The 12,500-nt window shown below is 45.8% G+C and overlaps 1 protein-coding gene and 1 pseudogene across 1 annotated transcript in view; both read left to right on the top strand.

Moving 5' to 3' along the window:
- Positions 1-2,442, top strand: part of LOC134438098 (keratin-associated protein 10-7-like) — a 10,581-nt pseudogene extending 8,139 nt beyond the window's left edge.
- A 1,914-nt stretch (positions 2,443-4,356) lies between these two features.
- The window catches only part of serpinh2 (serine (or cysteine) peptidase inhibitor, clade H, member 2), a gene marked incomplete at its 5' end in the record, with an annotated part of 88,852 nt that continues 80,708 nt past the window's right edge, over positions 4,357-12,500 (top strand). Inside the window, 2 exons of the mRNA XM_063187680.1 lie at positions 4,357-4,460; positions 5,634-5,980. Of these exons, the coding sequence (XP_063043750.1) occupies positions 4,357-4,460; positions 5,634-5,980 (451 nt within the window). The remainder of the gene's footprint in view (positions 4,461-5,633; positions 5,981-12,500) is intronic.

Genomic DNA, 12,500 nt, shown 5'->3' with positions numbered 1-12,500 from the left:
ACACACACGCACACACACAGAGTCACACTCACATGCACACGTGCACACACACACACACACACACACACACACACACAAACACACAAACACACACACACGCAGTGTGCCTTCCCAGCAGTGGTTCAATCAAACAAGGAACTTTTCCCTCCCACCCTGACCAGTTAGGATAGGATTAGCATCGCTTGTGTGTGCAGGGCCGCTGGCAGCTTTTGCTGGGCCCGGGACAAAGTCATCTGAAAAGGCCCCCTTACCCAATACATACAGTGTTGCACAATGCAATGGAGACCCAACTCTGGGCCCCCTACCATACCCCTTTGCCCCCCCTCCTGTCGACGGGGCTGTGTGTGTGTGTGTGTGTGTGTGTGTGTGTGTGCGTGCGTGCGTGCGTGCGTGTGTGTGTGTGTGTGTGTGTTTTTTCTCAGTTTTTTCCTCCACAGAATTTGTCAAAGTGTGTGTTCATGTGTGGGTGTCTTAGTTTATATTCTCATCTAGTTGTGTGTGTGTGTGTGTGTGTGTGTGTGTGTGTGTGTGTGTGTGTGTGTGTGTGTGTGTGTGTGTGTGTGTGTGTGTGTGTGTGTGTGTGTGTGTGTGTGTGTGTGTGTGTCTGAGTCTTTGTGTGTCTTCTTCTATGTGTCTCCTTGTGTGTGTGTGTCAGCTATGTATGCTGTTGACTTGAGTGACATGCAGTGTAATGCAGGGGAAAAGGCTGGAGCATAGGGGATGTCCACAAGCTTACCATACACGCTCGTCGTGCTTGTTCAACTAAGTGTGTGTGTCTGTTTGCGTTAGGATGCCGGGTATTGGTGTGTGTGTGTGTGTGTCTGTGTGTGTGTGTGTGTGTGTGTGTGTGTGTGTGTGTGTGTGTGTGTGTGTGTGTGTGTGTGTGTGTGTGTGTGTGTGTGTGTGTGTGTGTGTGTGTGTGTGTGTGTTTGTGTGTGTTTGCTTAAGAATGCACGGTATTGGCAAGTGTGTGTGTGAGTGTGTGTGTGCGTGTGTGTGTTTGCTTAAGGATGCAGGGTATTGGCAAGTGTGTGTGTGTGTGTGTGTGTGTGTGTGTGTGTGTGTGTGTGTGTGTGTGTGTGTGTGTGTGTGTGTGTGTGTGTGTGTGTGTGTGTGTGTGTGTGTGTGTGTGTGTGTGTAAGGATGCTCTGGATTGGCGTTGACAGCTGTGGTTTGACCGCCAGCCAGCATGTCTTTCCGGATCTCTCTGTGTGCTTGTGTATTTTCTGTGTATAGGTGTGTGTATGTGTGGGAGTGTGCGTGCTCTTGTGTGTGTTTGTTTGTGATTCTATTATGTGTTGTGTGAGTGTGTAGTGTTTGTCTCTGTTAGTGTGTTTGTGATTCGTTTTGTGTATGTCTGTGGTTGGATTTGTGTTCACGTCAGTGTGTCTGTTTGTGTGTGTGTGTGTGTGTGTTTGTCTATATGTAGTGTGTGTGTGTCCATATGTAGTGTGTTCGTGTAGTGTCTATGTGTCATATTTGTGTGTTTTCGTGTGCATATTTGCTGTATATTTGGTGTGTGTGTGTGTGTGTGCGTGTGTGTGTGTCTGTGTGCTTCAGTCTGTGTGTGTGTGTCCATATGTAGTGTGTTCGTGTTGTGTCTGTGTTATATTTGTGTGTTTTCGTGTGTATATTTGCTGTATATTCGGTGTGTGTGTGTGTGTGTTTGTGCAAAGTGCTCAGAGCTGGGTTTGTGCTGATGCCTATCTCTCCAGTCCAAGTGCGTTATTGATTAGCGAGAGTGCAAGTAATTGGCTCATTCTATGACTTGTCATGTTCAGAGCGAGCAAGCGAGCCATGCTCCGTGTGTGTGTGTGTGTGTGTGTGTGTGTGTGTGTGTGTGTGAGAGAGAGAGAGAGAGAGAGAGAGAGAGAGAGAGAGAGAGAGAGAGAGAGAGAGAGAGAGAGAGAGAGCTCGCCCTTTGAGTGTGTGTGTGTGTGTGTGTGTTTGTGTCTGTGTCTGTGTGTGTATGTGTGTGTGCACACGTGTGCGTGCGTGTGTCTGTGTGTGTCCGTGTTATCTGTACACTGTGTAGCCACTCATGCGATTGGATTGTCTGACAAGCGCGTCCTCAATGGCATATAATGATTTTTCTTTCCTGGTGTGTTTGACTTATCTGAGGACATATTCTGAAATGTTTTTCCACTTTCCAAAGCTGGCTGTGTCCAGTTTGTTGAAAGGCAGAAGACTCGTGGAAATAGGAGAGGGGTGGGGAAGTAGAGAGCAGGAGCAAAAGGTGAAAAGGAAGAAGGAAGGAAAGATGATGGACGCATCACGCAAGGGACGCCGAACGCACAATTTGAGATCCTCTCGATACCGCCTTGGTGGCTGCATTTCAGGGTGAATAGAACGCCGACCACACAATGTGCCGACACGCTGCAGTGCGCTGGCGACCCCACCAGCCCAAAGGAGGAAGTGCACCCTCACATCCACGCACACTGACTGACACAGCCACAGCACACAGCACACAGGCCCTCCTTCTTCGGCTGGGGTTATACTAAGCTTTCTCTAATTCATAACTTCATCGCTACTGCGACACAAAACAAATGAGGTTTGCCAGGCATAATGGCGTGGCACTGTAATGAATATGGCAACAAGCCTTGCCTGGAAAGAAAATGGCTTCCTATTCCACACAGATGTTTGTCGTTACGCTCACGCGCTGCCTCGGGCGCACAGTGGAATGGAATGGAATGACAGAAATTTTAGGAAATGAGCGCCTGGGCTGCCGCAGCAGTAGCAGCAGCAGCGAGGAGGATCTGGCGTAAGAGCCGTGGTGGAGTAGGAAAGAACTTCCTTCCTATATGCCACGTAAGCCCCTCATTCCTTGTGCAAGCACCCCTGGACGTGGTCGGAGGAGAAAGCAGGGACCGTTTTAAATATTTGACGGTAAATCTAAACAGGCATCTCTCACTTTTCTTTTCGCCCTTCAAACCCCCCACCTACCCCTGCATCTATCGTAGTATTAACCGACTCGCAGTAGGCTCGTGCTCTCAAGGTTGTAGCCTGTTGAATGAATGGATGAATATAGACATGGCTCGCGCTGCGCCTCTCACTCTGACGCTTGCTGCAAGACTGCCTGTCGATTTAGGCTAATCATTATTGTAAGCTCCTTGCCGCGTAGATTAAAAGAGCCGGCGCTTTTCAGCTAGACATCATCAGAGTGCTTCGTCTTTAAATGCTGCTTTGTGTCAAAAACAGATGTGTAATAGAGTGCCTGTCAGTCCCTTTGAAGAACAAAGCGCCCGCTATTCTGAACGGTTAAATTATTAGACTGTATCTCACTATTCCGTTGTAGGCCTATATTATCATTCAGCTAGGCCTATTCAAGCCGTTCTGAAGCCAGCCACATTATTATGCCTAAAAACTTTTGAGTCTAAACTGCAAATCGTGCCTTGGAATCAACACTACAGTAGCTAGGCTATATGATTCAGTGACACTGAATATTTTAACTGCCATGCGCGCGAGGCGAGGTGACCCAAAACATAGAAGGTGGCCTCGCGCTGTTTTAGTTTACCGCGCTCGCTCTGAATAATGCATGACTTTTCATCTCGAGATGTAAACAGAGATTTAGCCCGCGATGACCTTGCCCCACTTGCCTGCGGTGCTTTTGTTTGACTCTGACTCTGTCATCGGCTTGTGTTCTCACGACCAACCGCTCTCTGACTGTTGTTGTTGTGCTCTCTCTCTCTCTCTCTCTCTCTCTCTCTCTCTCTCTCTCTCACACACACACACACACACACACACACACGCACAGTTCTGCCATGCTGCCTCCCGCTGCAACAGGACTCCTCACACTCCCCCTCCTGCTGGCGCTGGTCCTTGGGGTCATCCGGCCCGCTCTCCCCAAGGACCTGCCTAAAGCCGCGGCCCCATCACCGGTCGGCCACCACGCTAGCTGGTCCCTGGGGCTACAGCTGTACCATGCCCTGCGCTCCGGCGATGACGACGCGGGCCAGAGGACCAACACGCTAGAGGTGTGTCGTTCATGAACGAGCCGGTTCTTTTGAACGGCTCCCTGAAGTGAACGATGGGAACCGGATCACAGCTGGGGGAGCCACTCGACCGTTATTTCGTTCATTTTTCATTCAGTTTAAGCACGTGACCTCGACCAGAATAATTAAATTTGGGAAAAAACACAATTGTTTGCCTCAAAGAGAGGCAAAAACGGTCTTTAGAAGCAGGAGAATAATTAGTTGTTGTTTGGACAACATTACCTTGAGGAGGAGTCAAAATATTACATTCTTAACACTGAATAAATAATTTAAAAAAGAGCCAAAAGAGCCAGTTTTTTGAACGGCTCTTTGAAAGGAACGAGCCACTAAGATCCGGATCCCGAAAAAGAGCCATAAATCCCATCTCTACAACACGCTGTTCTCGCCTCTGGTGCTGGCCGCGTCGCTGGAGACGCTGGGAGAGACGGCCCGAGGCGCCACCGCCGATCACATCCGGAGGGTGCTGAGGTTTGTGTGGAAATAGCACAAGTGCATGCATGATTTGTCCACACATTAGCTCATTTGTTAAACTACATTAAAGTTGATACATATAGGCCTAATTTGTGCAGTATGCTAATAACTTCATACATTATGTGTTGATCAGCTACATGGTATTAGAGGCATTATTACAAGTTATGTCAGGTGGTGATGTGCCCTGGATCACCAAGCACAGGCACGGACGGATTAGGCCTACAGCACCTGCCTACAGGGCCCTAAGAGCCAAGGGGGGTCATGAAGCCCAAGGCTCCACATTCTCATATTGTGTTAAATATTGCACTTTGAACCACTTTATTTTTTAATTTCCCCAAAACCCCAGTAACGAATGGTCTCCTGACCCTGAATCTTTTTGGAAGGGGCCTTTGTTGCTGTTTGGCCCAGGGGCCCATGGAGTCATAATCCCATCCGTCCCTGGACACAGGGTTCTAGCTCCTGTCTGTCTTAATGAAGTGAAGTTAATATTAAAATGCTACGTTGATCCCTTTTCACAAATGAAGTGAAGTTAATATTAAAATGCTATGTTGATCCCATTTCACTAAATTAACACTGATCAATTATTCTACTACACTTGAATTCCTTTCAGGATCAATAAAGTCGACCAGGGGTTCCCAAACTTTACCATGGCAAGGCCCCTAATTAACCAGTAGATTCCAGCCAAGGCCCCCCTGACTTCGATCGTGCCGCACTATTTTTCTGTGCATCCCCCTTTCATATCCTTTTCCTATCATATGCTTCTTCTGCCAACCAGCCCCCCTAGCACCCCTTGCAGCCCCCACTTTGAAAACATTACATTACACTTAGATGATACTTTTATCCAAAGTCCAAAGAAACTCACAGTTATTATATTTCACGGTATTGGTTACAGTCCCTGGAGCAATGTTGGGTTAGGTGCCTTTCTCTCAAGACCACTTCAGCCATGGATGAAGATGTAGGGAGAGGTCGGATGGGATTTGAACCTACAACCCCCAGATTGAAAGACCAACTCCCTAACCATTAGGCTGCCCCACATTACAAAACCACTGAAGTAGACTATCTCTGTTTGTGATGGACAACTGTTTGTTTGTTTTTTGTAACGTGTGGGTGTTTTGTGGTGACTATTATTTACATGCTCTACTCCATCTTTACTCTGCTCTACTCTACAAGGTCCTCCAGCCAGAAGGAGGCGCCGTCAGCAGCCAGCTACCCCCAGGCACTACGGTCGGCGGTGGACTCCAACCTCACCGCCTTCACCCTGAGAGCCGCCTCGGCGCTGTTCACCAAACAAGTCGCCGCCCTGGACCAGAACTTCCTGAAGAGGGCCAGGAGCGGCGGCGTCGGGCGAATCGGGTTGAACCACGTGGCGCTGGGCTCAGGGGGCAAGAAGCCGGACTCTGCTACCTTCCACACCTGGGCACAGGGGGCTACCGGGACGGACAACGTGGCCCAGCTGAGCAAGGAGCCACAGGCCCAGAGCGGAGCGCTCGTCCTGGCTAACGCCCTGCGGATTAAAGGTACAGTACATGCAGCACAGCATAACATTCACATTACATTGCATTCGGCAGACGCTTTTTAACCACACAATCACATTACATTAGATTACATTACATTGCATTTGGCAGATGCTTTTTAACCAAAGTGACTTACAATCGAGGCCATAATCATAGCCAACATCATTAGCAGATACAAAGTGCAAAGGAAATATACAGAACAACAAGTGCAGATGCTAAGTATGATTAGTTGGGTTTTTTTACACCTCGTGTATTGTCCCACACTTGCATGTGTAACGGATGCCTGCTGCCGAGCTCAGCATGGAATGTTACTGTATGTATATACCAGAAATGACCTAAGTGATATTAAATATATGGACTCCGCCATATTACATGTTCGTTGAATTCAAAAAGGAAAAAGGCAAAGCAGTCCGAATATGTCCCCAACAAAATCCAAGGATTTATTGTCTACAAAAAGTACATTTACAGCAGTAGTAACCGATGCTATCTAGAACACTGGATACTACACAAAAAGCATAAGATACACAAGCATTCAGAGCTCTGGAGATTTCCTAACCCAAATACCCCTGACCGATAACAAACGTTAATGCAGTTTAGGAGAAGTTAGGTAAAAAGAAAACTGCCCTTCATTTCCCTGTTTGTGTATTTATACTTTGGATATGTGGGTGTGTTTTGTCAGTGGATGGGTGCGGTCGTGGGTGTGTGCCTATGTGCCAATAGGATGCTATGAGGGTGTGTTTTGTCAGTAGATGGGTGTGTTCGTGGGCGTGTGTCTATGTGCAGATGAGCCTATTCTGGGATGTCGTGTGGTTCCGGGGCGGCCATTTTGACTCGTCGATCTGGATGGGCCATCTTCATCCTGTGGTCTTCCTCTGTGCCATCTTCATCCTGTGATCTTCCTCTGTGTCATCTTCATCCTGTGATCCTCATCTGTCCCCCTTTAACCTGTGAACGACTGGGCATAATCCCCCATCCCCAAACATCAACCATTTCTATAGGGATTAGGGCCCCGGGTGGGGCTGGGCCGTCCTGGAAACATCAGGATTACCTGTGGTGCCATCTTGTCCAGGCCCGTCTTGGAGAACATTAACATGATTGCCTTTGAACGAGAACTTAATGGTTCTTGAGGCGTCGGCTCCTGCGTACCCATCTGTGGACAACCTTTATTCAGTTATTTGGCTGCAAAATTTTCTGGGCTCACCATATCCTGTTAATCAAATTATGTTCAGTCATCCTTGCAATTTTTCATCATCACAACACATATTAGTAAACATTCAATCTTTATTATCAAACAAACTTATTAGCAATCTTTATTATCAAACATTCTTATTAAATCAACTAACAAACCAAAAGTATCTCTAGTTATCTAAAAGCTAGTTTCTATTACTGTACAATATCTAACAGTGACTAAGAAGTCGAGGTCGTTGAAGAAGTTTCGCCATGAACTCGCCGTATTCGCTCTGGACGCGATATTGTCATGTTTGATTTAGCTACTAATCACATGACGGCTTTCGCTTGTCAGCCTGGGACATACGAAGAAATAATCTTCAGAGAGTTGGCCAGTACGACACAGTCCCTGTTATAAATGAACTCTTACCGAAATGGCAATGCCCAAGTCATAATGTATTACTAAAGACCCTGTGTACTCAGTACCCTGAGTACTGTCATAGTGGTGTAGTACTATGGTAGTAAAGTTTTTTCAATGACTATTACAGCGTTCCACGGGTAGAATGCATGCATTAGGGGGCTACAGGTAAATGAAAACAAACCACTTTCTTTCTGTATTGTCCGTCCACTTATATATGGTATTCCCAACTCCTTGTGTAATGGAAGCCAGCAGGCAGACCGTCGCTTCATAGTACATTCAGCTTTTAACCCGCAGGCTGGACGGAGATAAGAAACACTAAGGACTGCTGCTCAAGGATAGAAAAAAAGTAGGCTAGTAATGATGCTGTAAGGTAGGAAAAACAACTTAATGAATCTTTTGAGGTTGGAAAAACAACATAATGTTGCTTTTGAGGTAGGAAAAACAACTTAATGCTGCTTTTGAAGGCACAAAAAAACAAGTCAGTGTTGCCGTGAGGCTGTTGGCAAGTAATAGGCTGTGCATTGGTGTATTTCTCGAAAGTATAGTTGTTAGCAGTTAGCAACTTGGGTAGTTGCCAATGGGAAATTGCATTGCAACCAACAAGGTAGCTAACGTAGTTAGTAACTACGCTTTCGAGAAATGCACCCCTGTGTTTTGCCGTGCTGTTGAGGCCTTACTGAAAAACACAGACCTCCTGGAGTGACACCAGCGGCATAATAGCACTCGTTTATTCACTTTCATTTCATTGGATGAATAAAATAACAATGTGCAAGGACAGCGAGGCCACATACATACGCCGTAGGAGTGGCCATGGGATGGCTGCCTCTGCACTTCATAGAAGAGACAAGTCCATTTTCAACCTGTTGGAGAACCACACACACAAAACTACTGAGTGTTTCTTTCAGGTTGAAGACATGAAAATCCCAGATTTCAAGTTACATTAAGGTTGAAAAAAAAACGTAATGTTGCCAATGTTGTCAAGTTACCAATAAACAACTTCATATCACTTCTACTGTACATAAAAAAACCTTAATAGTGCTTTGAGCTTGAAAAAGAAATTCCTAATGTTGCTTTAAAAATAATGGGCTGCGTTCCGTTAGTGAGACTTCCATGTCAAACGCATGCCCTCCCGAGGAGAAGATGGCAGCATTACGGGGTGTCTCTTGGTTCACTCGTTTATTCTCTTCATTTCCTTTGAGTTGAATGAATGAATTAAATAACACAACCCATAGACGGTAATGCCACACAGGGAAGCTGACTGGGTGGGGATAAAGGGGTACATTGTCCTCGGCCCAGGGACAGAAGGAGCCCAATATTACATAGTATGTATTGGATGGGGGGGGCTTTCAGATTACTTTGTCCTAGGCCAGGCCAAAATTGTTAGCGGCCCTGATGCTACATAACACTGTAGGATCGGGACCGGCTGTTTTGGCGCGCTACAAAGGACACAACCAGTTGTAGAGCCACCACAGCTACACTACTACTACCACCAGAGTTTCACATTCAGGTAGAAAAGCAAAAAGAACAACGTAATGTGACTTCAATATTGAGGCCTAAATGTTGCTTTTAAGTAGCAAAAAAACAATGTAATATCGCTTCAACGTTGATAAAAACACATCATAATGTTGCTTTAAAGGTAACAGGCTACATTGTGTTGCAAAGGACACAACCATTGATAGGGCCACCACCACTACTACTACCACCAGAGTTTTGCATTCAGGTAGAAAGCCAAAAGAACAACGTAGTGTGACTTCAATATTGAGGCAAAAAAACCCCTAAATGTTGCTTTTAAATGGCAAGAAAAACAACTTAATATCGCTTTAACGTTGAAAAAAACCCCACATCATAATGTTGCTTTAAAGGTAATAGTCTGCATTGCGCTAGTGAGGCTTCCATGACAAACAGCAGGCCTCCCGGGGAGACGGAGGCAGCATAACGGGGTGCCAGTCGCTTCTTTATTCACTTAATTTCCTTTGTGTTGAATTGGCTGTGTCTTAACACAGCAGACCCCGACTGGGAGTTTTAATGAACACCATCACACACACAACACGTGCAGGAGTGCGCATGCACGCGGGCACACACACACACACACACACACACACACACACACACACACACATGCGCGTTGTGTTGTGTCTTAATGAAAGCTTGTGCCGCCACATGAATGTGTGTGTGTGTGTGTGTGTGTGTGTGTGTGTGTGTGTGTGTGTGTGTGTGTGTGTGTGTGTGGACCACTTAAACTCTCTGTTGTACACCACATGCCATAACGATGTGCAACATGCTGCATGGGGTGTACGTGCTTGTACACCTGCGTGTAGTCTCAGAATGGCGCGTGTGTGTGTGTGTGTGTGTGTGTGTGTGTGTGTGTGTGTGTGTGTGTGTGTGTGTGTGTGTGTGTGTGTGTGTGTGTGTGTGTGTGTGCATGTGTGTGTTTGACCAATATAGACTATTAGACGGTTGTACCTATGTGTGTGTGTGTGTGTGTGTGTGTGTGTGTGTGTGTGTGTGTGTGTGTGTGTGTGCGCGTGCGTGCGCTACACATGGGCGTGCATGTGACAAATAAAGCCCATTACATGCTTGGTGACAAACTCTGCAGCATTGTCAGGGCGCTGCTACTATACTGTATGTGACCATACACCGCCGGAATGTACGTGTCTACGTGTGTTTGTGTGTGTGTGTGTGTGTGTGTGGGCACGTCACGCACACGTGGGCATGCATGTAACAAATAAAGCCCATTACTGTAGATGCTCGGTGACTCTGTGTGTGTGTGTGTGTGTGTGTGTGTGTGTGTGTGTGTGTGTGTGTGTGTGTGTGTACTATACTCTACTATACTGTATGTATGCCACCATACACCGCCGGAACGAGCACGTAGGGCTGGGCAATATGACGATATATATCGTTATCGTTATATAAAAGTGTATATCGTGACCTTCCTCCTTTATCGTTTATGTCGTGATAGTAATTTTATCAGTTGTATACAATTAAATATCATTTCATTACATTTCATGTAGAAGGCAAGTGCTACACCCTCCATCATGACAACATTCTACAGAGGAACCATAGAGAGCGTTGTGTCCAGCTGCATCACAGTGTGGGGAGGAAGCTGCACGGAGAAAAACAGGAAGACACTCCAGCGTGTTGTGAACACAGCGAAGAAGATCATTGGAGTACCACTCCCCTCCCTGCAGGACATTTACACCGCACGCCTCACCCGAAAAGCACTGATGATCATCAAAGACACAAGCCACCCTGCACACAAACTGTTCAGCCTCCTGCCCTCTGGAAAGAGGTACAGGCGCCTCCGTTCCCGTACCACCAGGCTTGCAAGCAGCACGATGCATCAAGCAATCAAGATACTGAACATTCAACCCACTCTCCCTTCACTGTCAGCCTCTAGCCAGCCAGGCCACTGACAACGCTCCCCCCCCCTCATCCCCACCACCATATCTGCGACTGAACATTCCACCTGCACTACTACATCTGTGACTGAACTTTCAACCTGCACTAACTCAAAACATACACATGCGCACACACACACACACACACACACACACACACACACACACACACACACACACACACACACACACACACACACACACACACACACACAAGCATACTGCACTTTCTGCACTAAACCCAAACATACACACACTGACACACAACTCATACTCACACACATACACACACACACACACACACACACACACACATACACAGGTACACACACACAGACGCACACCGCACTTTCTACCTGCACTAAACACACACACACACACACACACACACACACACACACACACACACACACACACACACACACACACACACACACACACACACAGAACACATACGAACACACACACACACACACACATACTGCTGCTGGTGTATTTAATAAAAACCTTTTTTAATTATTTATTTCTTCAAATGCTACTATTACTATGTCAGAACGCTATAAAGGACTTTAAGAAAAAGAACAACAAAATACCTCCTCTTAATGTATGTTCTCTAAAAGTCTTCTGTTGTCCAGTCTTGCACTTTAAATGTCTGTATGAGCAATGTCTACGTTCATACTGTCTATGTCCATGTATGAGTACTGTCTATGTCTATACTGTCTATGTCCTTACCTAGATTAGTCTATGTCTGCATGGGAGAGCAAGAAACGCAATTTCAAATTCTTTGTATGACCAGTGCATGTAAAGAAATTGACAATAAACTTGACTTGACTTGACTTGACTTGACTTGACTTGACTTGACTTGACTCATGTTGTCACAATACACACTATATGTTCATGTAACTGTAAAAATAACAATAAAAAGATCCATTTTAAAGAAAGGCTGTTTTGCGACATGAAGAGCAATAAAGAGAATAACTGAAAATGTATGTAATTGTGCTATATCGTGATATTGATAGTGATATTGAATCCATATCGTGATATTGTTTTTTTTCCATATCGCCCAACCCTACGAACACGTATGTCTTTGTGTGAATCTATTCGTGTCTCTGACTACAGCCAACTAACCAAGATGATTTTGTGAACATGGACAGTAAGAATTTCTGACTTTTCAGCACAGCATTGTCAAGAGTGGGTGTAGATACTAGTAGAGTAGAGTAAGTAGAGTAGAGTAGAGTAGAGTAACATTTATTGATCCCGAAGGAAATTTAGGTGTCTAGTAGCATACATACAAAAATAAATAAATAGATTATTTCACATTAAACATTCAGATATAAAAAAGTCTCTCATTGCAATAGTTATTACTGATTGTTGAAGGAGGGGTGGGAGGGGGATGGAATGGGGGCATGGCCGGGGGGGGGGGGGGGGGTATGCAGTCCAGTCACCAATAACAATCTCTTTCATTGTGTTGTTCTGAGTTGTTGAGTTAAATAGGTGGATGGCCCTGGGGACAAAGGACTTACGCAGCCTGTCAGTC

This window comes from Engraulis encrasicolus, chromosome 21 (assembly GCF_034702125.1).
Source record: "Engraulis encrasicolus isolate BLACKSEA-1 chromosome 21, IST_EnEncr_1.0, whole genome shotgun sequence".
Lineage (NCBI taxonomy): Eukaryota > Metazoa > Chordata > Actinopteri > Clupeiformes > Engraulidae > Engraulis > Engraulis encrasicolus.
The sequence above is the reverse complement of the archived record's forward strand: the minus strand, read 5'-3'. Positions and strand labels throughout refer to the sequence as shown.